At 33.7% G+C, this 25,610-nt stretch overlaps 2 protein-coding genes and 1 long non-coding RNA gene across 10 annotated transcripts; 1 reads left to right on the top strand and 2 right to left on the bottom strand.

Annotated features, from left to right (window-relative positions):
* The first annotated feature begins 9,604 nt into the window (after positions 1–9,604).
* On the top strand, positions 9,605–15,937 carry LOC7471495 (transcription factor MYB88). 8 transcript variants are annotated; one of them, XM_024607531.2, is made up of 13 exons: positions 9,605–9,860; positions 10,240–10,458; positions 10,545–10,591; positions 10,704–10,760; positions 10,849–10,921; positions 11,189–11,244; positions 11,347–11,526; positions 11,610–11,782; positions 12,334–12,482; positions 12,729–12,871; positions 12,958–13,172; positions 13,274–13,422; positions 15,175–15,937. In XM_024607531.2, the coding sequence occupies exons 2-13, from the start codon at positions 10,369–10,371 to the stop codon at positions 15,283–15,285; spliced, it is 1,443 nt and encodes a 480-aa protein (XP_024463299.1). In that variant the 5' UTR covers positions 9,605–9,860; positions 10,240–10,368; the 3' UTR covers positions 15,286–15,937. The 8 variants fall into 8 exon arrangements, with proteins under 8 accessions (XP_024463299.1, XP_024463298.1, XP_052311312.1 ...); XM_024607530.2 differs by having other exon boundaries at positions 9,605–9,864; XM_052455352.1 differs by having other exon boundaries at positions 9,607–9,860; positions 12,337–12,482.
* LOC112328481 (uncharacterized) lies at positions 11,420–16,733 on the bottom strand. The gene is made up of 2 exons (XR_002983442.2): positions 16,198–16,733; positions 11,420–12,109 (listed from the first exon to the last, which is right to left on the bottom strand). It is a non-coding gene; the product is annotated as an uncharacterized LOC112328481 (long non-coding RNA).
* Positions 16,734–20,011: 3,278 nt separating this feature from the next.
* Positions 20,012–24,582, bottom strand: LOC7471494 (cullin-3A). Its single transcript, XM_002311562.4, has 2 exons — positions 24,053–24,582; positions 20,012–22,181 (listed from the first exon to the last, which is right to left on the bottom strand). The coding sequence occupies exons 1-2, from the start codon at positions 24,211–24,213 to the stop codon at positions 20,144–20,146; spliced, it is 2,199 nt and encodes a 732-aa protein (XP_002311598.1). The 5' UTR covers positions 24,214–24,582; the 3' UTR covers positions 20,012–20,143.
* Positions 24,583–25,610: the final 1,028 nt, after the last annotated feature.

Here is a 25,610-nt window from a genome sequence, read left to right as displayed (position 1 = left end):
GATAAAATTTGCGTTATGAAAAGGATAGCTTACCAAAAAAAACTTATTTTATTTTATATTTAATTTTTATCAAATAGAATACAGTAACGAACTTATGATCACTTAATCAACAAGACACCAGATAAAATTTTAAAATATAATTTTATATTTCTCTCTAATATATAAAACATGATCAAAAAGCAAAATTAAGATTAATAAGCAAAATTAAGATTAATGTAATTAAACTCTGGACGACCAAACAGATCATCAGAGCTTCGGGTTAACGATTCGTTTTTTATTTGAGATTAAAGCTGAGAAATTGTAGACAAACAAATGTCTTCTCTTTTCTTTCCTTTTACCAGCTTTTTTGAAAGTTACGAGTACAGAGGAGTTGTATTACGGGCCCCGTAATATTTGAACAAGGCAATGGGATAGGGTATCAAAAATAAACCTCATTGCTTTTGAAGAAGGACCAGGAGACGCATTTAAATTACTTTTAATTAATTAAATTACTTTTAATTAATTAAATTAAGTACATGTTAAATATGGCCGGATTTATTCTATTTATTAATTTTCCGATAAGAAATATGGCCCGATTTCGTTGGCAATTGTTTTGGGGCAAACAGCTGCCATGATCGCCGATGAAGCTTTGATATAGATATTGCTTCTTTCTTTTCCGTTGGGTCATATGTTCACGGCCGAGTGGTTCATCTATATATTACATAAGAGAAACATCATCATTTAAAGATGATTTAAAAACGAAAAGGCAATAAAACTTGAAGATTATTCAATGGAGCCCGATTACAGTGAAACCTTTATGCATACATATAATCTAGAGCCCCGTCTCTATAGTCCATGCTTGGACCAGAGTTAAGGTAAGCTATCATATGCTCATTGAATATATAGCACCTCATCATTCTCATTTTTTCCTTTTGTTGAGAATGGGAGCGTAAAAAAGGCCCACGTGTTAATTTTTCTCTCCTTTTTTTTTTTTTCACTGTAAAGAAAACTTGAAAGGAGACACACATGGCAGGCGACAGTTGGTGAGCTGGCCGCTCTTGCTTGGTGCCTTGAGTCCGCTAAAAGATGATGCATAAGCCCCACCCCCATCCAATCAAAATATCAATCTCTTTGGGAACTTGGGCCTCTACTAAGCCTAACGAAATCATGGCGTGTATTCTCTCTTTTTCAGAAAGCATTTTTGCATTAGTTTGCCTAAGTACTGCTTTTTTGGGGATGTTGGGGTGCTTTATTGGCTAAGTATATGATTAGCATATGAAGATTTGGCAATTGAGTGCTCATCTGGGGCTCAATGCTCTTGTGTTTTGCTCCACTTACGATATAGAATCCATTAATTTGTTTATGCATTTTGTAGGAGAGTTTATCTGCTCATGTGGGAATTACAATATTGATCTTAGCCTTGCATTTTCCATTATTAACTAAGTTTACCATCTAAAATCATGGATCAAGCAAGTAAAATTCTTAAATGTCGATAAATTTGTCCATATCATTTTGTGGTTGATGCGTTTTTTAATTATTTTATTTCATAAATATAGTTTGTTATTAAATATGAAAAGATATATATATTTATAAACTGATTATTTGAAAAGATATATTGATTTATAAGAATTATAGTGATTGTTTCAAGATTTTAGATGATAAACTAGGCTCACTTGATAATCTCTGGTGACTTATGGTGCGCTGAATAAAGATTATGTTTTATTAAAGGCAAGAAAGAAAAAGTAAGGTCTGTAAAGTTTTTTTTACAGTTTACTTTATTCGTCAACTCAACATTGATTAATATGGAACTTAAGCAAGATGTTTTCAATCACTTTATAAAATAAAATAAATGATCATGCTTATCTTATTTGTACATCGATGAGGTTACAAAAAAAAAAATTCAAGTAGTTTTGGAACTTTATTTTCTCTGATTAGTGTAGTTGATAACCAGTATGTGGTACTTGAAAAGTCAAAGTATTTTTTTTTTGTGCTAACTTGGGTATTCTCACACCCTTTTTAAAGGGCGAGACTAGTCCCGTTCAGGGTTCGTAACTGCCCCTCCCAACAAGTATGGTTCCTGAAAATCGAACTTGTGTTCTCACCCTTGCAGGGATTTTACGGTGTCTTAACCGCTAGACCAACACTTTATTGATCAAAGTAGTTAGTATCTATAAAAGATATCTTTTTGTACATTTTCAAACTCTCTAATGCGTAAATAATTTTTTTTAAGAGAAAAAACAATAATATTTTTTAGAGATGAACTCAGAAAACATGTATACTAAAAATTATTGAGAATAAAAAAAAATTGTGAATCTGCTTTTTTTGAAGGATTCATATGGTTTTTATAACCCGTAAATCTTGTTTTTTTTTTTTTAGAAGAGGGACTGAATTGTTATCTTGCCCTGATAACTTTAAAGTAGAAAAATATCTCATACACATCATTAACGAAGAAAAAATATCTTTTACATATCATTAATAAGAGATAAATTGCGAGTCCCTTTAGAGATTTTTATACACATAGAGATGTAGAGAGACAAGCATCTTTAACCTTAACATTTTATATTTAAGCCACAATAAAAAAGCAAGCAGAGTCTTGTAGCCCGATATAAGGTCTAGAAAAATCATTAGTTCCACATTCATTTGGGTTTGATGAGATGTTTAATATGGAGATGTTGGGTCTAACAGCTTGATAGACGCAAATGTACTGGAACTCAATATATAATTGAATTCAAGGATATTAGGCTGGATAGTTTGGCATATCCACATACATTTAGACTTAGCGCATAGTTGAGCTAAAGATATTGAACCTTCATCGTGCATTTAATTTATTTTAAACATGAATTTTAAGAAGAAAAAATAACATGTATAAAAACAAGTTGATACACCAGACATAAAATACCCCTTAACTTAATAAATTTAAAGGATATCCATGACAAGTTCCAAGAATCTCTCACTCCTATTAATAATCCCGACACCCCCTCCTCCTAATAATAATAAAAAACCAGCTTCATCCACTTATCTGTGGATCAAATTACTTGGTGTTCGCGGTGCGAAAGTCTTCTGGCAGGAAATTTCGGAAACTTGCTGTAACGGAAACAAGACTTTTGTTAACAACCTTGAGGACGAGAACCACACCTCCAAACGAGCGGCTTTTGTATTGTAATGTCTCGAGCTAGTTAAGAGTGTCACCAACTGAATCTAAATCAAGCTTTTGATCTCCAGTCAGTCAGACGGGTACAGCGACACTCCTCCTTTTGTACGTCCCTAGATAGCCTGTAGATTTGTTACTCACAATAAGCAAGAAAAAGTAACAGAGCATCGATTAACGATTGTCCTTCAACTGAACGGACACATGCCCTTGAACTCCCGTAAATTCACGAGCTGCCTTTTGTTTCCAATAAATTTGAGGACAGTATCATTAACCAACTCAAAAGGTTGGCAGCTGGTCAATAAACCTCTCTGTAATCATATAATATTCTGTATAACAATAATAATAATAATAATAATTTACCATAAACGATCTTTTCTCCCTAAAAAGGGACCATTTGAAATTCTTGCTACTGTGTTGGTAGATTTAGGTATTTTTCACGATCGTGACTCCTAAAAAGACACCCCATCTAGCATTTTCATCTCTAATAATTTTTACCCGGTGTTCGTCAAAGATGATAAAGAAAAGGAGTTCAAAATCACACCTAATAATATTGTTTTTTTCTTTTTTCTTTTTCTGATTGTTTGTACTAATACATTAGCACAATAAAACAACAATAGGAAAAGTGAGTTCGGCACGTAGACTCAAGCCCGATACAAGATAAATGACCAAAAGAACAAAAACTGATATTCGTCTTCAATCAAAGCCGAAAAATGCCAAATTAAGGCATGATGGGTGGAGAAAGAGGCCACAAGGATATGCGGTAGTACTTTAACTTTTTAAACACTATCTGGCTTTGCTAAGGTCCTTTTATGGGGTGTTTGAATGTGTGATTTAACTGGTTTTTTAAAAGTGATCTTTAAAATGTTTTTTTTTTACCTAAGAAAATATCAAGTGAATTTTATTGATGATTTTAATATGATAATATTAAAAATAAATAAATAAATATTTTAAAACACTTTTAATTGAAGAGTATATCACCCAGTACCCTGCATTACCGAGCATGCATTTACTCCTTTTATAAAAAAAAAAGGAAAAAAGAAAGCAAGCTTAATTTTTTGGACAGTACTTTTGAAAGTTTTTAAAATAGGATTCCAAAGGGTCGGTCTTTTCGGGGTTTCCTTGCTGTTTGATGGCTGCTTGTGGGACAAATATCCACCGACCCCCCAAAGCGTCCATGCCAGTTACTATTTTCGCTTTTACACATCAATTCACGTATTTTCTAGCTCCCATTTAAATGATCTTTTCAGTTTTGTATTACATTTATCATGTTCTGTGTTTAATCCAGTCAGCTGCCTTTTCTCCGTAGTTTTGGCGGGAGATTGATTGCCGAGAAAACGACGTCCAGTGAGATGGCCGTTTGTAGTTTCTTTCTTCCCTTCTTTCCTTTTCAATTATCATTGTTACTATGCTCTTGGGTCCTGGCATCTTGGGAGTGCTTTCCCATTCACGGGAGTACTTATTTTACCATGTTGGAAAGTGCAGCATATGCCTTCACTAAGCAATGAAGATTTCAGCCATTGTACTTGTTCAGATTTTCTAATTAATTATGTCTTTTTTATTTTTTTTACTTAGATGTTTGCATCTCCAGTTGTTAATTTCTTCAGTCAAGTGCCGCTACATCTAACGGAAGAACTTCAGAAAAAGCCCAAGGGTGCCAAGAACAAGTGAAAATACGTACACCAATATTTATTCCATATGGGATCTTGATAGTCTTAACACTACTCCGTCACTTGTAATTAACATCGATCTCTCTTTCGAGGCTTACTTTTCAAGTGGATTAGCGGATTAATTTAATAACTTTATTGTCATATTCAAAAACTTAAAATCTCAAGGTGAATGGCTCATTCTTGTTTATATGTTAATCTTTTATTGTTTATTATTTCATGTAGGATTGGTGATTCTAACACTGAACACCTTCTACGAACTAATAAGATGTTAAGATGTACGCACACCTCCTGCAGGATGCCATCTTCAAAGGAATTGATTCACTTTTAGACACACGCATCTCCATTTTCGTTTTATTTCATTAAGATATCTCTACATCCATGCTCGCAGTGAGATAACATCAAGCCCAGCTCTCTTTTCCTCTTCGCATAACCTGTTGAAATTACCAACAAGCTTAATTCGCACTATTCACGAAGGCTTGTTATCGAGCTTTCGAAAAATGAGTAATCTGGGATATATATCATGGAAGATGTGGCTTGAAAGACTTAGGTTAGGGCTTGTGAAAGACCACATATTTGTTAGCCGGAAAAGTAGTTTTTTTTTTATGGAAAATAGATTTATGAGAAATGGATTATTTTTATCATGAAAAATAAATTAAAAAATTATTTTTTGTATCATAGAAAATAGAAAATAAGTTGAAAAAATATTTATTAATGTTTAATTTTTTAAAAAGTTTATCTAACATGTATAGAATATTAAATATAGCTATTTGATCTATTATAAAAAAAAATAAGATTTAAAAAGTGTATTGGTGAGTTTTTTTTATTATATCGTATATTTATATATAGTTTATTTTAGAAAATATAACTATATATATAATATAAATATTTTAAATATAATATTATATACATATAACTATTTTTTTTGTTTGGTGTCTGGGGAATATTGAAAATAAATTTATTTTTTATGATATACTAATTTTATAACACAATTTATATGATTTAAAATATATGGTTATTGTATAATATAACTTGTTTTGTATTCAAATATATTTTCTAGCAATATCATATAGATAGGTTAAATTATTATATGCACTAATATATCAAATTAATATAATTTTATATTGTATATTAATTCATATTAATATATTATTTCCTATATAAATATATTAGTCATTTATTATTTTCTAATAATATTATATTTTAAAATATCTTATTAATACATTATTGTTTTTATATATATAAGAATAATTAAGTATTGTATTACTTTAGTTTTTGTGTTCTTTATAGAAAGTGTTTTTCAATTTTTTAAATTCAAAAACACTTTTCTCCATCTAAAACTTATGTTTTTTTTAATTGAAACACAAATTTTATTAATCAATTTTTTTATAATATAGCCAAATATGAAAAGAAATAAGAAAATATTTTTCTCATGAATAAACAATTCCTAAAGTTTATGATGTTTCCTTAACTAAAGAGTACAAAACACTTTGCATTTCCTGAAGACCACGTAAAATCCTATTAGTTATAACCATAGTTTTGAAATCTGACCTGACTTGGCGGGTCAAGCCGGGTTGAAAAAAAAATAGAAAAAAAAATTAGTATGACCCGATTGACCTGGTCAAAAATTCAATTGTAACCCATTAACTTTTAGTTTTTTTACTAAAACGACGTTTTGATTTTAAAAAAATTGACTCAGACGATACGGTGACCCGATCAAAACCCAGAACCCAGATCTTGGACCGGGTCGGTCACCGGGCCGGGTCTAAAAACTATGGTTATAGCATCTCATACACACACTCACCAACATTTGACCAACTATCACAATCTTAGTGGTTGTGGTATCTTGTTCTTTTCATATAAATAACCTTCACTTGCCGTTTTAGAGACATCTAGGTACTAAAAATGTACTTCGGAGCCTGTCTTTTAGAGCTCTCTCCTTAAAAAATTATGTCTACAAGAATAGTTCCTCTCATATGCTATAGAGAATGCATCCTAGCGGAATCCTCCCTATGCCATACCATCTAACAGCGCATTATTGCAACCTAAGCATCTACACGCACTAAGAAATTGTCCACTCTTCCTTCTTCAACTCTTTAATGTATTGTTTTTGTTCGGTTCATTGTAGATCAGATTAATTTTAAAAAAAAAATTAAAAAGAAAAAAACTAGGTATAGCTGATGTTTTTTTAGCTAATGTAAGAAAGAAACATTAAGGTTAACTTAGGATAACTTTTTATATATATTATTTAGGTTATAAGATCATGATAATCTCATATAAAACAAATTAAAAATAAAATATAAAGCCTAATTTTCAATCAATCTAATATTAAAGGATGAAATTGAAAAAAATTATAAAAAAAAAATAAAAAAATAACTCAAGCCAACCTACTAAATCCACATCATTGGTCATGAAACCATGATAACCTCATGTAAAATAAATTGAAATAAATTATGAAATCTAATTCTCAATCAACCCAATATTAAATGATAAAATTAAAAAATATATAATTTAAAAAAATACAAAAAATAACCTGAATCAATATGGACTAACCCACTAAACTCGTAACCTAAGTTACGAGACCTAATAATCTTATAGAAAGTAAATAAAAAAAATGAACCGAGCCCACCTAGGTTAACTCACAAAACTTGTGATCTGGGTCATGAGATTAGGATAACCTTATAGAAAACAAATCAAAACAAATGACAAAGTCTAATTCCTAACCAACACAATGTTAAAGAATGAATATAAAAAAAATATCAATTAAAAAAAAACAAAAAAAACTTAAGTCAACTGAGTTAACCTAACAAACCTATAACATGAGTCACGAGATTAAGATAAATACATAGAAAGCAAATCACAATGCTCAATCTTCAATAAATCAAATATTGAAGGATTAAATTAAATAAAAAATATAGATTAAAAAAATATCATTATACTGAATATTATTTTGTAAAGTGAAGCACAATAAAAACACATTTTCTTTTAATTTTTATATATTAATTCATCCATTTTAATATTCTTAGGTCATCATTTATACACAACATTTTTCTCGTACACTTATCCCATGCACACAAAATCTTTATAAATTAAATTTATTTTTTTATTTATCATGCCGTTGTGAGAGTTGACTTCTTAGAATCTAAAAAAAAAAAAAGACTTAGCCTCAATTGACATATAAGTTAATTAAAAAATATATCTCTTAACATAAATGCAAAAAAAAAAAAAATCCCTTCTCTCTTACAACTATGATTATTGTTTGTCTATCCATAGTAGATTTTCTAACTAATTAAAATGATACGTCATTCTATAATTTTATTATCCCCAATGGTGCGTCGTCATTTTGTTATTGGTAAAGTTCACCCGAAAAAATCTCCTAGCAAAAACATTAATAATAAATGTTGGATGCAAGATTGCACGTATATTTGTCTCCACTATATTTTTTTATTCAACATTAAGAGATATTATTTAAATAATTTATAAGTTAATCGAGAATAGGTTTCACTCCTAGACAATTTCAAAGTCAAACCTCCACACTAGAGTAATATTGGTGCATAAGGGGAAAAAAAAACCCACCATATATATATATGTATATTATATCGTAGATATATATAGTTTTTTAGAGAGGATTAAATTAGATTAGATTACATCATTAAAGAGAAAAATAATATTAAAATGAGTAAAAATAGAAGGGGTACCATCCACACCAAAACGAAAACGAAGGAAACAAGTCAATAAAAGCAACATGTACATATTACCAAACAAGAAGCACCACCCACGTCAAAACAAAAACACTTTGAAATTTCAAATGAAGCGCTCGAAACACTCAACACATCCTACGGCAGACGTGTGACTGTAGTTTTAATTACAATGGAGTATTAAAGCAGGAGGAGACTGGAGGAGTGGAAGCAAGCAACGCATGCACGTGAGCCATCCAATTCCAACTCCAAAGCAATAATAATAATAATAATAATAAAAAGAATAAAGGAGAAAATGAGTTTTTCTTTTTTCTTTTTTTTTTTAAAAAAAACAAAGCACTGTACTATAGAATTGAAATGTGAAAGATGGTATACCTGGGAGGTCACGGAAAATGTCACGTTGCCTTTTAAAAACCACAGGAGCAACTACCAGTCTCTCTTTTTTAAAAAAATAAAAAAATAAAAACTTACGGTTCCGCTCATGGATAATAATGTATGCAGGATTAACGCTAGAGATACTTGAGTTAATACTTTACAATAATAATTAATAATTATTATTATTATTATCAAGTGTTGATTGATGCGTCATTTTGTTACAGGCGAGTTTTTCAATTTATATTTCAGCAGTTTTAGTAATACAATGTGATTATGGAATGTATTAACTCTTAAATCATCAATTAGAAGATGCCACATCACCTGGCAAAAGAAATCTGATAGAAAGTCAAGGAAAACTATCTAGCATCACTCAGGCAACATAGAAAAATAGTTTCCACCGTACATCTGGACGGTTGATTCGAGCACGAAGCAGATGTCTGGCTGGTGTATTTTGATAAGATGATAAATCTACATTAGTTACGTGTGATGTGCGGTGAGACGTCCTTAGAGAAGAAGAAAAAGGGGGAGAAAATGAGCGTGATGACGCAAGCGTCGCCTAACATATAAAATATGGAGCAGTAGAATAATAATTAGTAGTGTGAATTTATTTTTTAATTTGTTTTTGAGGTGGAAGAGGGTTCTAGTGTCGCTGGCCATATTAATTAATATCCCATCCATGTCATGGATTTCAGCGTTATTTTTCTTTCTTTTTTTTCAAACTTCCCTTCATAGCCGCGCACTAAAGCAAGAATCCGTTGATGTAAATTAATTAATATTTATTTTCCACAGGCACCACTCTCTCTCTCTCTCTCCCCTTCCCATTTCAAAAAAGTGTGAGAGTAATGAGTGAGAGAGAAAGACGGGTGATTATTTTGCTCACAACTTCCGATCAATCTTTCTGCAGCGTACTCAATAGAAGAGAGAGTAGTAGGAGTAGTGGAGTAGTTTCTTTTGCCTGCCTCTCTCTGTCTCTACATCTCCTCTCTATTAAGTGTAAGTAAGTAGATTCAGATCTCTCTCTCTCTCTCTCTCTCTCTCTCTCTCTATATATATATATATATATATACACACGCCTCCATATATATACAGTGTGCCTAAAAGGCCAGCGAATGTTTCAAGCCCCTTTCCCTTTCCTTTATTGTTTGTTTGCTTGTTGTTTGAATAGAAAATAAACAACATTTATAGTGGTAAAACTAAAAGAAGAAGAAGTAGTTGATTACAAGTCTAGAATCCAAGAGAGCTCCGTTTGAACCAAACAGTAATACTTCTCCATTGGTATCCATCCTTGTAAAAAGATTACGAAAAGAGAGACTTTTCTTTTCTTTTTTTCTTTTTTTTTTTATAGAAAAAGTTTGGCTTTATTTTATTACAGCATAGCATAGGATAGCACATAGCATGCGAATTGGATTGATAAAGGTGAGGAGCGTCCAAGGCAGAGAGACACACTCACATAAACATAAACAGATTTAGCTATCAAAAGAGGGAGTGATAAGAGTAAAGAATGACAAGCAAGTCGAAGAGGATTGCATGTGGAAATCATGAAGAAGAATCGAAGAAGAAGGAGAGACATATAGTCACATGGACTCAACAGGTGATCAATCGATTCCTTCTTATTTCTTTCTTTGCTGTTTATTGGAGGAGTATTAGTATATATCTGATTGATTTATTGGAGCGCAGGAGGATGATATACTTCGGCAGCAGATTAGCCAACATGGGACTGAAAAGTGAGAACAACCGTATTTGATTAATACCAATCCTCTCTCTTCTTTTTTCCCCTTTCTTTCAAGCACTCTTCAATGGTCTAATTAAATTGAGGGGTTTTGTGTGTTAATGCAGCTGGGCCATCATTGCATCTAAATTCAAGGATAAAACCACAAGACAGTGCAGAAGAAGGTTAGCGTGTTATTTCAGCTTGAATATAGTTACCCTGCTCATCCTGTCTTCTGTGCTTTGGCGCTTATTAAGTTATTAATTACTTCAGATGGTACACATATTTGAACTCTGATTTCAAGAAAGGCGGATGGTCACCAGAGGAAGACTTGCTCTTGTGTGAGGTACTCTGATTTTGATCTTTTTCTGCACTTTAATTCTGTCTTGTCCATTTTGCCCCCCTTCAAATGTATATTAGTAGGAAAAGGTTACTTCGATTTGCAAAGTCAAAATAGGGTTTTGTTTTTCTGCTTCATTATTAATTGTTCCGTAGTTAAACATGTTAAGTGGTCCTGCATCCAGATGTTTTGCAGGAACAGCCTCTGCATTTCAGCTTAGATTTTTTTAGTCATTGCTGCATATGATAGATAACTTCTTGAGTTGATCCGCAGGCACAAAAAATATTTGGAAACAGATGGACTGAAATTGCAAAGGTTGTTTCAGGCAGGTATACAATGTTTTTGCATGCCCCTCTTCTCTCTATTCACACATTTTTGTGTGATTTAATGCTTTATAATATCCTTCTTTAAAAAATATGCTACTTCTGCAGAACGGATAATGCTGTGAAGAACCGCTTCTCCACTTTGTGCAAGAAGAGAGCAAAATACGAGGCTTTAGCGAAAGAGAACAAAAACTCGCATATCAACTTAAATAACAAAAGAATCATATTACATGACGGGTTCAACACAGATGGAAGACCAGAAAATGATCCCCCAATTAAGAAGATAAGGTACAGTGGAGTTTTGGTATCAGCAGACAATAGTGAGTGCGAAAGTAATTATCATAGTTAACCTCATGTTTGTTCAAATGCAGGAAGTCCTACATCCCTAGTCTTGCAGGAAGTTGCAACTTTGGAGACAGATCACACCCACAACGTGGAAATCAGCAACCTAGACCTCCATTTGCTGTGTTGGCCCAAAACTTTCACAATGTTAACATGGCTGGTCAGCATCATGTCAGCAGTGTCAAGGAGGTCCCCATTGACGGTAAAACACCTCAAACAAAGACTTTACAATTAGGACGTGGTTTGTGTTTCCTTTTAAGAAAATAAAATCGTGGGAGGAGTCTTAAACAACAGAAAAGGACTTGCACCCTACACAAACAGGGTAGAAATACCCCTGCTTCATCCTGCTGATGCAAAAAAAAAAAGCCTTCATTAGCTAGCCAATCCGCACATGAATTTCCTTCTAAATATGTATGACTGATCCTGATCCTCCAATTCCTTCATTAGCCGCCAAATTGCTGCCTTTTCCGTTTAAAGCATTGAACACTACCTCTGAATCTACTTCCACTTCCACTTTCTTATGCCCCTTCTGCCATGCAAGGTCCAGCCCCGTGTAAACTCCCACAACTCAGCTTTCAGAGCATTAGATTTTTCAGCTTTGCAAAAAATTGAGGACACAATACGGGTTTTATGACAGAAAATAACATGCATAATTTATCATCTTTACAAATTTTGTTTGTGTTGATTTTTTATTATTCTGTGTCATAAATCTTTGAACTTCCTCAAAAGTCTCTTTACTTGCTCTTCATTTAGCAGTTCAAAGCAGTAGGATTCAAGGAACATTTCTAAAAAAGGATGATCCAAAGATAACTGCTCTAATGCAACAAGCAGAGCTTCTCAGCTCGCTTGCATCGAAAGTTGGTGAAGAAAATACAGATCAAAGTCTGGAAAATGCTTGGAAGGTGAGCTTTTGTTTTCAACACCCAAATATTCAATGCACTTGACTACTTGTCCAGGTGCAGTTTTTCAATTTGACCTTCAGTGTTATTGAGAAAAGCATAATTATCCTGTCAAAATGGTAGTTGAAGTGATTATGTTGATCCTACAGACTGAAGCATAACAGTACCCCAAGTATATTTCTCCTTGACTCTTATAATGCACACAGGTTTTGCTCCAGTTCTAATATGTTTATAAAACATGACATTCAGGTTCTCCAAGATTTCCTGAACCGGAGCAAAGAAAATGATCTATTTGGACAAAAAATCTGTGACATTGATTTTAAACTTGAAGATTTTAAAGACTTGATAGAAGATCTAAGGATTAGCAATGATGGAAGTCGACCATCTTGGAGGTAATAGAAATAGGGAAGTTTAATGTTGGGGATTGAGCATGTTTTACTCGTCATAGAGTGTCTAATATATGATTAAAATGCTGTAGACAACCTGATTTATACGAGGAGTCTCCATCAAGTTCTGAATACAGTACAGGGTCAACTCATTTGCCATACACAGCCCCGGATAAAACAGAACAAACTCGAGCCGGTGTGCTGCATAAGGATATTGAAATTGAATTGCAAATGGTTCATATTCATGAGGGAAATTTTGTGGGTGCATGTGACAAAGAAATTATTTCCAGTGCAAATATAACCCAAGGTAAGGGATTTTCATGCCTGACAGAGTGGGTTTCTTTCTTTTCATGTGGAGGTTAGAATACCTTAAAAGTATATCTTCTGACGAATCTCAATTTACTGCAGTGGAGATGTTTCCATCCTGTGATGAGCAAACAAAAAATGACATAATTGTTTCTGCTTCATCAGGCACAGAGTTCAGTTCTCCTCTTCAAGTTACCCCGATTTTCAGATCCTTGGCAGCAGGAATTCCCAGCCCAAAATTTTCAGAGAGTGTAAGTCAACTTTGACCATCAATTCTACCAACTATTAATCCATTAGTTCTAATTACGTGGTGTATGCTAGGGAAACTATCCCTTATTGCTATTAGTAGTAGGAGGAACTGTCAGTTTAAATATTATTCCTCTAGTCTCATATGGCTCTCTGGTCAGAGCTCACCACTAGGCAACAGCATCAAAACTACAAATGATTATGAATAGTTGCACCAGATTTAGCTGTAGAAGTAGTGCAACTTTGATTCTAAATTACCACTGATTTTAGGGGTACTAGTAACAAGAAGTAGAGGATTGGTGATCATCAAATCACCTGCAGCAATTTTTATTTCATGAAGACTTTAATAAAAGATATAATCTAAAAACTAGAAGGGGCTTGAGAATGTTACTAGCAATTCATATTATTGTAGGACTTTGAGTTCCTGTGGTCGTTGAAGCATTAGTGATAGCAGTGAGGGTGATAGCACTTGGCGTGTTAGCTAATTATCAATCATTAATTAGAAATTTGTGATGATTATCACGACTTGAAGAGTAGGTGCCAAGCAATTAAGCTAGCAGGAGATGATGTTTCTATGAAACTGCTGAACATGAACTCAATCACTAAAACTGTTGGATAACTACTTATTGTGCAGATGACAAACATAGCAGTAGCTGCTGTTGCATATATAACTATTCCAATATAAATTCATGAATTCCATTTATCTCATAACCTGGATTCATTCTTAAACATTAACACTGTTCGAGTCAACTTTTCTAATTTTCAATTCAACCTGAAGCCGAAGTTAAGAATGCATGGGCACAATTAGTTATACAAAAAACTTGTAAGCTTCCAGAAACTTCGAAAGATTAAAGACTGTTAAGGTTGCAACAACCGCTACTGAAATACTTTTTGTTGATAAAATTAAAGGAGAAATATGCTTTAGATTTATATAATGCTATAATGCAAGCCTCTGACCCAGAAATATCACACTTCCAAAACTTACGCACACTACATATCAAATCTGCATGCATATCGAATATGATTGTGAAGCACATACATGCCTGACACATTGTGTTTCCTTTCAAGTTACTTCCCTACATAATGTCGGCTCTAGTCGTGGGTTAAGTTTGTGACATTACTTGTAAGAGATGAGATGTTAAACCAAAAGGTTTACTAAACAATCAGATGAATAAATTATGTTTGACAACTACGAAATTGCCTGTCTAATTCTTTATGTCATAACTGCTATCTGAGCAAATTATTCACTAGAATAGCCTGTCCAATTCCATATACACTAGGAAGCTCAACTAGATTGTTTTGTTTGAGATGCTAAAAATGCTTTGATTGGACCATTACCCACTGATGTAAGAGGCTAATGTACTCTTTTTGAGAATAGTATTTCCTCCTGTCAGTCAATCTAGGTTGATCGCAAAGTATGCTTCTGCAGAATGAATGGTCAGTGGGCAAGACTGCAAACTGGATTCCAAGAATGCCCACGCCTTTACAAAATCATCCCCATCTCTTTAGTACTTAAGGGTCACTTATAAGAAAGATTCATGAGATTTCCTTTCTGAAATCAGCATGTGGAGTTAATTGCCAAATGCAGCCATAGATGTCTTCTTGTGTTCATTGCATCGTGTTGTCTTTCTTCTTCTTCTTCTTCTTTTTTTTTGGTACAAGCATCATATAAACACACATGCTCGTGCTTAGATATGGATATCTTTCAAAATTTGATGCGAGGCTAACCACTTCTTTTGGCATTTTTTTCTTTCCAGGAGAGAAACTTCCTACTAAAAACACTTGGAGTGGAATCTCCTTGTCCCAATCCAGCCATCAATCCTTCACAACCACCACTCTGCAAAAGAGCCCTTCTGCAAAGTCTATAGCAAACCTCTCTGATATATCTGATATAAAGAACATGGTCTAGCCCGTCATATCTGGTCTTTAATTGCCTGGGACCGTATAACATTTATTGAGTTGTGTCTTCTCTTGTTTACTATCAGTTCCTCGGATTGCAGCTATCATGGCCTGAAGTTTTATAAAGAGGCATATTATCTGCATTCCAAGACAGGACACCCCGTGCCGGAATGTTGCGGTGCATTCTAGCAACTCGGACACATCTAACAACGTGATCTGAGGTCGGTTTTATTTTTGCCTACTAGAAGAGTACTACCCTAATACTCACATAAAAACCAGTGTGCTGTTAATGAGTGTCATTCTTTTGTTTGTCTTGATTTGTTTTCGAGTGTTCTATCTTCTCATCCAGTTTTTGGCATTTGATTTGCCATCTGTACAGACCCTTCTATGTAAGTCCGTAGTCGGAGTGTAATTATATACAGGCAACTCGCCTACATATGATTAAAGAAAGGGAAAAGAAAAAAAAAAGAGTAAAGGAGGATTAACCAGCAGATTGGATTCCTATTTTTTTGTTTTTGGGTGTGCTAAGGGTATAGAATAAGTTTTCTGTATTTCTGTTTCCTAATGTAGTAACTATAACTTGTGTGATCGCAATGGAAATTGTTCTAGTTTTTGTGTGCATGTCTCATTTTGTCTGTTTCCTCTTCTTTGAATCATTGCATTTGCCAACTCTAACCAGACTCTACAGTTGCCAACTCTAACCAGACTCTACAGAAAGATGTGTGACCATTTTGCATCAGAAAGAATAGGAAATAAACAGAAGCGCGCTAAACTGAAGATTTCAGTATTTCTCGACCTTCATAGTTCTTCTGGGCAACAAAAAAACGCAAAGAAAATGCCACCATAGATAAAAGGAGAATCAGGATACCTAAATGACTCACATTATTGCAGTTTCTTCTGCCCTCTCCATTCCTGCCATGAACCAGAGATCCCCCTTCTTTCCTGACAAAATGCTAGAAACTGGGGAGGAGAAGAAAAGCAAAGGAAATGGAGATGTTCTTACCCACATTGGATGGAAAAGCAACTTGTGTTGATGTTGTAGCATCAAAGAAAGCCTCCAGATCTCCATGGATCTTCTGAGTTTGTTCTACTTGTGTTGTGTTGTGAGAAAGAATGGTCCTAAGGATTCTGTTATATTTTGTACGGGGGTCTCATAGTGGTGGTGGTGGACATCTGGAAACATGTAATAATGACCAAAGCAAAAGCTACAAGTAAAAATGGTTAAAAGAGGAAGAGGGAACCTCATACAAAATAAAGTGCACTCATTGGCTGTAACTTTCTCGAGAGAAGGTTTAGTTGACTATTTTGACCACTTTGTCCACCTAAATTCAAATAGGATCGTGATCTTCATATTAAGGATGAACTGCCTGATTTTTCCGCTTCCCTGCTTCACCCACGGTAGCTTTGTCCCGCTTGTTTTCTTGTTGGAAAGTTTTTTTTTTTTTTAATTTTTTAACTTTTTGATTATTTTAATATACCATATTAAAAATAAATTTTAAAAAATAATTATGTAACGAAATCTGAGACTCGGTAGCAACACAGCGAAGAATGTGGAAAAGGAAAACCACACGCTTGCTAATGTTTGATAAAACCATTTCTGATCCTCTTCGAAGGGAGGCTCGTGCCATTCATGTAGTTGCAATCATCGGCTAACCTAGTCCAGTGGGCTAAGTGCTAACTAAGAGGGCATCTGTTGTATAAAATACTAGTTTCCTTATGACGTGCTTTGTACTTGTATCGTTCAACCACATATTCAGTATTTTCCATTAATATTTAATAATTTTACTAGTTTTAATAAAAAAACAAATTCATTTTTTTTTGGGATTAAATTAAATGTTTGATGCTCAAAAATCAATTAATTTTATACAAAGTTTGATAATCCATCAATTAAAATAGTTAATCTCTATTTTCAAATTATACAGAAAATTTATAATTTCACGAAAATAAAAGTTAATAACATAAATTTGAATTGTCGTTGAATGAATATATAAGAAGTTCTAAAATATTTATTATTAGAAAAACTACATGGTTTTTTATTACCATAGTTAGAAATGAAAACAATATTTCTTCAAGTTCTTACAAGAACATCTCTTATTTTCCTTTTTAGAAACAAAAACGATAAAGAAAAAGGTAACGAGAGCTTCATTTTTTTCACAATCCTTGTGAATAGTTTTCTTAATAAAAAAATTATTCAAAATCTTTATTTTAAAAATAAATTTAGTTTGATTATAAAATAAATATTAAAATAGAAATATGATACTAAATAATACTATCCTTTTCTAAGTTCTATTTGATTACATTTTAAAACATGTTTATAACTTAATTTTTTTCATCACTTTTATATTCTTTTCCAATTTTTATTTTTTTTCTTTTTATCTTAAGAAATTTTATGTATTACGGGAAATTTCGATTAGGAAAGGCGGTATTTTTGGAACAAAGAACTACTATAAGTAGAGAATGGAAAATATTATTGGCCAAGGGATTATTTAATTATTTATGATACTCGAAGGACTAATTTATTATTTATTATAAACTATAAGGACTAAGCTGTAATTAATTCATATGTTAGGCCTTGGCATTTATAAAATGATGATGTATTTACTTGGGTCAATCATCAACTTACTTGCCTGCTCGTAATTTATGGACCTATACCAGATAGGTTTCAATAGGGCTTTTGCCTGGTAAGTTTTGGCCCAAATAAAACTATGCAATCGTTGTTCTTACTTCGCAATGGAATTTGTCTTCTTCTTTTTTTCCATGGAAAAAATTATTGCTTTTAAAAAAAAAAAAAAAAATTGAACATTTTGTATAACGTTCACACAAAAGCTTAACATAGTTGTCATACCCAAATTAAAAAAACTCATCATAAATCAATTATTTTTATTAAAATATTTTTTTTTATATTGACTCAATTAAATTTAAACATAGAATTATTAAAAAATTAACTAGACTAACCATGTCAATATCTAATTCAGTTTTAAAAAATCTAGCCCGAGTTGCACTGTGTACTCAGTGGCCGTTTGGGAGTGTGGCTGCGGGTGAGGTTCACCCGCAGCCACACATAATATCGTTTGGTAAAAGGAAAAAAATGCTTTTAACTGGTAGAACCCACTACAAATTAAAATGAAACCGCAGGTTTTGAAGAAGCAGCATTTGGCTGCTTCTCCTGAGGCAAGAAGCTGTAACAGTGGAGCCATGCTCCACTGTACAGTGCGAGTGAATTAATTCACTCGCACTGTACACTTAAACTTAAATCATTTTTTTTTTTTGAAAAACCAGGAAAAGTTTAGTTTTTTTTTAATTATTATTTTGAAAAACCAGGAAAAGTTTAGTTTTTTCTTTTTATTATTATTTCGAAAAACCAGGAAACATTTAGTTTTTTTTTTTGAAAAACTAGTGCAATTAAGTGATTTTACTCGTACTATTCACGTGAACATGAACAATATTTTTTTTTGTTTTTTTTTTAAATTAGTTTAAGGTGAATTAAATTTACTCGTACTGTAATCTCAATTTTATTTCTGATAATATTTTAACTAATTTTATTGCATGCTTAAAAAATCATGAAAACTGTAGTTTTTATCGAATGAATTTTGTACGTAATGAAATTGTAAAATATTTTAAAAAAAATTAAGTTTTACTCGAAAAACTAGTATTTAATATTATTTAATAACACTATATAAATTAGAAGGATATCGCATGATGACGTAGCATTTGTGGAATTTGATCGCAATTCCAATTATATTCTTGCCGGGTCCGACCCAGTTAAAAAAAATTCAGGTTATATTTTTATTTTAATTGTGTTTTATTCAAAAAATTAGAAGGAGATCGCTTGATGACGTAACAAAAAATGCAGTTTTTGTTGTTGCGTGCTTAAGAAACCATGAAAAATATAGTTATTGTTGGATATATTTCGTATGTGATGACATTGCATATAGTTTAATGGAATAATAAAAAATATTTGATATCAATATTATTTATTTCATAATGTAATAATAGTAGTTAAATCTATAATATTTAAATTAAAAATATTTTTTAATTATTTTATAACCTCAATTTGAAAAGCATTTTTTTAACCAAACACATTAAACTACTTTTTGTTCAACCTCAATTTCAACCACAGTTTTAACCAAACATATATTTTTCCAAACCAACCTCAACTAAAAGTACTTTTTATAAAACAATTTTTTTAAAACTACAACCACAACAGCAACAGCAATACCAAACACACTCAGTTTAAGTTTATGGGGTCACGAGCCGAGCATAATTAACAACTATGGTATAAAAAAATTAACAAGTCTTTCAGGAAAACCACATGTAATAATCAGAACCAACATATCCAAAAAAGACTGCCAAGAGAATGAGGCAAATCAATTTCACATCAATCCAACACTTGGAAAGTTTCAAGGAGAGTCATGCAGGCAAGGTGCAGAAAGCTGAAAATTTTGATACACGGAGAACCTCTTTGTGGTCAAATTGTACCCCTAATGCCATCTTAAGAAAATCATTTCTGAAAATGGGGTTTGGATTTGACTATACGAGAACCGATAGGCTGCCATCTGCACAAGCAAATGTATCCCTGACTTCCAATCATTTTCAAGTATGACCTGTCTGAATTAGAAAATGATCAAGGTGCGATGGCATGCATTTGTGTAGTAATTCAGACCAACTACAGCAGTATAGACAATAAGCAAAGCATAAAGAAATGGATATTCATTAAATCCAACAAACTTGCGGAACTAAAACAACTTTCCACCTGCAAAGTTACAGTTCCAATTGCCAATTCTAAGCCATCCCACAGAACAAGAGAAGCCTGAACAAGCCATTCCTTTAAGCAAGATATCGATACAGTTTTCTGTCCACACTATCCCTCTCCAAGAAATCCCGTTCAATAAGGGATTCAATCCGTTTCTTAATTTCTGTGGGGTTCGCTAGGAAACGTGACTGCAACTGCTTTGTGACCTCAGTGATTATATTGTTGTGATCCAATACCCTCCTTGACTTCATAATCCTAACTACTGCAGCTTCTATCTGAGGCTTTCGGTCCTCCTCTACTCTCTGCCGAGTCTCCTGCTTTTCAGGTTCTGATTCCTTTTGCGCAACTACAGTTCCAATCTTCACCTTATAGAATTTGCTTGTGAATTTGTCATTAACAAAAAAAGCATCTTCCTCACCAATGTCTTTACTCATGGGTTCTTTGCGAAGAACATTCTTTCCCTTCACACAAGCCATGGATTGCAGGCACCTTTTCAAGTCTGCTGTAGGAATCTCAGTTGCCTGCTCAATCTCTTTGTAGCCAAGTCTATCAGCATTATTAAACAGCATGAGAACGCACATCTGGTAAGTGGAGACATTCAATTCATGCTTCTGACCCTTCCCGAAGGTTGCCTTAATGTCCGCTGTGCCCATGTTAGTTTGCCATGACAATCTCCGACCAGTATGGGTCCCAAGGTAATATGACCTGAACTTCTCACATAGTGCTGACATTTCTGCAGGCAAGTTGCATGGAACACCAGGTTGAGTGGGCCAAGACCCTGTTGTCAAAACCTGGACAACCAGTGTTGGTCCATCCCCCAGCTCCGGGTGGCTTGCATAAAAACCTTGCATTGTATCCTGGGAGGTTTTCATGTCTGTAAACATGCCTTCTAATTTTGAAGTGAACTGGTAACCACATTCTGTCTTAAGTTTGACTATCAGACTTCTCTCTGCATCATCAGAGACTGTTTTCCCTGACAGCAGCCGCTTAGCCAAATGCTGCTTGTAATACTTTTCAAACACATCTTTCTCCTGCAAATAGCGGAACAGCATCATCACCTTGTCAAGAATGATCTCCACATCCTCCTCACTAACTCCTTTTAGACCTTTGCGAAGTTTGTCATCCACAAACAGTGAAATGAACTCGGGAGAACGAGTATTCAAGTTAATGAAATATTCAAAAGAGGAGTTCAGAGCATTCTGGAATGTCTTGTCATTGTTAAATGCATTGCTTATGATGCTATCGTACTTATCTTTTTCATCCAACAAACACTGAACAAACTCCACTGGATCCTTCAACCTTTCTGGATCAGTAACAAGTTGCTTGCCAGTCTCCCTAAGGTGAGAAGTCATCACTTCTCTTATTGTTGAAAGACCATCAGGAACCCGGCGGAACAGGTTGTACATCCGTCCCAAGTCATCAAATTTATCATCAAGAAGCATATTTACCAAGCCTGAATTCTCCATGTGGACTAATCTCAGCATGTGATTAGCAATCATCTCCTTCTCCACCACATTATTTATCCTGACTTCACTCTTGGAATCCAAATAATGGGTCACTCTCTCTATCTCTTCATTTAAACGTTTCTCAGCTTTCTTTAGATAATCACCACAATCACAGCACTCAATGAACTTCTGAGATTCGCCACTGTAAAACTCAGCAGAAACCTCAAGAAATGGCTTCTCAAAGTCTTCTTGGTAAACAGAAGAACCTAAATCCATTAGCATCTTGACAATGTTCCTCATCAACCCTCGGTCAATAACTTCGCCAGTCCGTTCCCTATGAACTAGTTCAAGAAGTGTGTTTTGAAGCCGTGTCTGAATTTTGCTCGAGTGTATTATATTATCCCTCCACAAGTTAAGCCCAAGTTCATGAACAGGGGTTTTATGCACACTTGGGATATATGTCCTGTCCATATACATCAATATGTCTCTGATCATTTGCAATGCTTTGTTATGATCATTCCATTTCCTGTTCAGCTCCTCCAAAAATGAATCTCCCTGAGCAGCCTCGATAGATTTTGATATTTCTTTTAGATGTGAAGTCATAGTCGCAACCAGACCATTATACAACTTCTCACCAAATTTGTGTAGCACCATATTGTAGGCGTTCCTGAAACCATAAAAAACAGTGTTACTTAAAACACAACATATGTATTATAATGTCCATGGTTTTGACAAGATAACCAGCCAAACATCTAAGAACCAGGAAAAATGGAATCTATTGAATTTGAGTAGACTCGGACAAAATCATAGAAAGCCCGGTACCGAAGAAATATCCGAAATAGATAGTCTCTTATACAAGTAAAGGTTAACTAAGAAAAAGAGAGAACAATAATAAAAGTACCTATTTTATACATTTTCTGAGCGTTTCTGATTTTAAAACAAAATAAACGAAAAGGATAAGACAAAGGAGTTTGAGAAAATATCTCAAGAACATGCCCACTTTATATATTGAAAGTGACCAAGTCCTCGCCAGAAAAAAGAAAAAAAAAAGATCCTGTACCATTAAGAGGAAAAGTTAATGATGTTTTTATTAACAGCAGGACAGACATATGGATGACCCATCGTTAAGATTCATTAAAAAACTATTATGTAAAATATAAGAAATAGTACAAGCAAAACATGAAAAACATTGACCACCATATGGTTTATGACTTTATAATGGATTTCATTTGAATGTACTGTACCCTAATTTTATCCCCTTTCTATTGCCAAAATAAATTTGAATAACAGGTCCGCCATGGATACAAATGGTATATACAGAAATCAAAGAATAACAAAATAAATAAATAAATATTGGTTACAAAAGTTTGCATAGGCTTAAGATTATCATTCACATTCTCATACAGTAAGAGACGAGTAAAGTAGCCAATTATATGAAATAATAAAAAGAATGAGGGAGAGAGAGAGAGATCAATCTTTAAAACCTTGCTTGATTTTCACAGAGAGAGACAAATAAAGGCATTAAGCAACAAAAGAAATTGCCAATAACTCAACATTTTTAAATGCTGGAAACAAAGGAAGGTTTCAGTGATCAGTATATGTTAAATTTATTTCAAGCAAATGAAAGGCAGGATAACAGATGTCTTAATTTCTTGTAACCATGTATCCTTCCCAATCAAGACAAGCATGAGAATGAACAAAAACAAGGTGCAAACACATTGTATAAGCATTGAGCATTACGTGTAGAAGTTGTGATAGGATCAAGGACATGGCAATATACCCTTGAAACCCATGAAAATCTTATAAAGAACCGATGGTGCATCCTTATATATCTAGCTTCAAAGAGGTTATCCAAGAAGTATTGCTTTGGGTGTTGAGTCTGAAAGGAAAAAAAAGGCTCCGAGTGCTGATGGGTGAGGCCATCACCACATTGTACCTATACAAACCACTAATGCAGAAAATATTATGTAAATGGCAATCAATTCTCTACCTCATTGTTGGTCACTTGCGTCATCTTTTAGAATTTTAAGATATTGAATATCATAAATTCAGATGCTACATGCAAGGGGGTATTCAATTAAGTTGAGTTGCAGAATGAGTTGCATTTCTTTGGCTAACTCTACTGCACAGCATTACCTTAAGGGCAGGAAAAATATTATTCATCACAAGCCAACACACAAAAAAAAAAATACAAACACAAATGAAAATAATAATAAAAGAAATAAATGAAAAGACAAAAATAATGCAACTATGAGTGAATTTGAGAAGAAGAAATAGAAATTGACTCTTCAGTTCAATAATAACTTCAATCATCAGAACATCCCTGAAGCTAATTTTACTGCTCATGAGGGGAAACACAGCATACCGCAGCAGATAAATACCTTTGCATAAGGAACTAAAAAAAGTTAACCGCGAGCACCTTTACCAACCAGAGCAAATCAACAACTAAGTTTAAGGGCAATAACTAAGAAAAACCCATGATCATAAATTCATCAGAGATTACAAAATAATAAGAATCGAAAAGGAAACGAGAGAGACCTGTAGAGCTCTTCAAAACTGAGACCACTAGCATTATGATTGTAGATTTCATGGATTGCGTGCTCCAGGATCTTCCAAGTCTTATCGGCGTATTTCGGATCCACCACCACCCGGTGCTTAAACGCATCTATCTGGAAATTCCTCTTCTTCTGATTGCTCATTTTTTACCTGTTTCTCTTTTTCCGATCCCAAAATTCAAACCCCTAAACCCAGATCGAAACAACCCAAACAACGCCGTCGATTATTAAAATATGGGCAAAGCGTCGACCATAATTCACAAGCAACAAACCATATTTTAATTTCAGTTCCTATACGTAAAGGAGAGTTTAGGGTTTCAAGATAAATTAAAAATCAGGTAGGAGGAGTGTATGTTTTTAATTTTTATGGGCTCTGGGATGATATTAGCATGGAGCTAGCTAGCTAGCTGCTGTGGGTGATATGGTAACAAATATAAGGCAAATATGGATTTGGCCCTTTTTCGTGGTTTTTTTTTTTGGATTTCCGTCTGTTGCCAGATGAATGAATGAACGAGTGAATTATCGATCGAGTTTGTTTTCTTTCTTCTTCTTTTTCCCTTTCACACACGTTACGTTTCTCCTCGGTGATTTTTTTTTTTCCATTTTGGAGTAAATTATCCTTTGGTCCCTTGATTTTAAATATGATTTTAACTTAGCTCTTCATGTTTATTAGCTTATAATTTAGTATCTTCGAGTTAGCTTAGGCTGGTTGTACGTGTGTTTGGTATTATGGTAGCTGTTATAGTTATGGTTTGAAAAAAGTTGTTTTATAAAAAGTATTTTTAGTTGAGGTTGGTTTGGAGAAATATATGCTTGATTAAAACTATGGTTGAACAAAAAGTAATTTAATGTGTTTGGTTAAAGAATACTTTTTCAATTGAGGTTATAAAATAATTAAAAAAAGCATATATTAATATTGATGGTTTTTAATTGTTGCATTAAACTGTGTTCAATTTCATCACATATGAAATCTATCCAACAAGGAACAAAATTGGGATTGCGATCAAATTCTGCAAATGCTACGCCACCATACGATCTCCTTCAAATGTAATTATATAGTGTCATTGAATCATGTTAAACATTAGTTTTTCAAATAAAACACAATATCTGAGAAATTTTTTCGGATTTTTTTTTTATTTTACTAGGTCACACCCGATTCAATGCATTTAGGTTTGGTTTGGGCCGGACCCGGTCAAGTCCATTAACAATGGAGCTGCTCTCCACTGTTCATATGTAGCAGAACAGTGGAGACATAGAGAAGTGCAGAAAAAGAAAAGGAAGGGGAAAGGGAAGAGGCGGCGGCCCTGGGCGGTGGTGAGGGAGCTGCGGTCCACTGTTCTGCTACGTGAACAGTGGAGACATGGAAGTGCATAAGAAGAAGAAAAAGGGGAAGAAGGGGAAGGGAAAGAGCTGGTCCACTGTTCTTCAACGTGAATAGTGGAGACATAGAAGTGCAGAAGAAGAAGAAGGGGAAGGAGAAGGGGAAGAGCTGGTTAACTTCATTCATCTGATTCTGCTATTTTGCAAGGCACGCCATTGTT

This window comes from Populus trichocarpa, chromosome 8 (genome assembly GCF_000002775.5).
Source record: "Populus trichocarpa isolate Nisqually-1 chromosome 8, P.trichocarpa_v4.1, whole genome shotgun sequence".
Lineage (NCBI taxonomy): Eukaryota > Viridiplantae > Streptophyta > Magnoliopsida > Malpighiales > Salicaceae > Populus > Populus trichocarpa.
Note: the sequence above shows the minus strand (reverse complement) of the source record. Positions and strands in the feature narration are given on the sequence as shown.

Bases quoted from the DNA above. Each gene is read 5' to 3' on its own strand.
- LOC7471495 (XM_024607531.2), top strand. From the start codon at position 10,369: ATGACAAGCAAGTCGAAGAGGATTGCATGTGGAAATCATGAAGAAGAA. The intron at 11,527-11,609 runs GTACAGTGGAGT...GTTCAAATGCAG, and splicing joins CCCCCAATTAAGAAGATAAG to GAAGTCCTACATCCCTAGTC. The intron at 13,173-13,273 runs GTAAGGGATTTT...AATTTACTGCAG, and splicing joins CAGTGCAAATATAACCCAAG to TGGAGATGTTTCCATCCTGT.
- LOC7471494 (XM_002311562.4), bottom strand. From the start codon at position 24,213: ATGAGCAATCAGAAGAAGAGGAATTTCCAGATAGATGCGTTTAAGCAC. The intron at 22,182-24,052 runs GTCTCTCTCGTT...TTATGGTTTCAG, and splicing joins AGTTTTGAAGAGCTCTACAG to GAACGCCTACAATATGGTGC.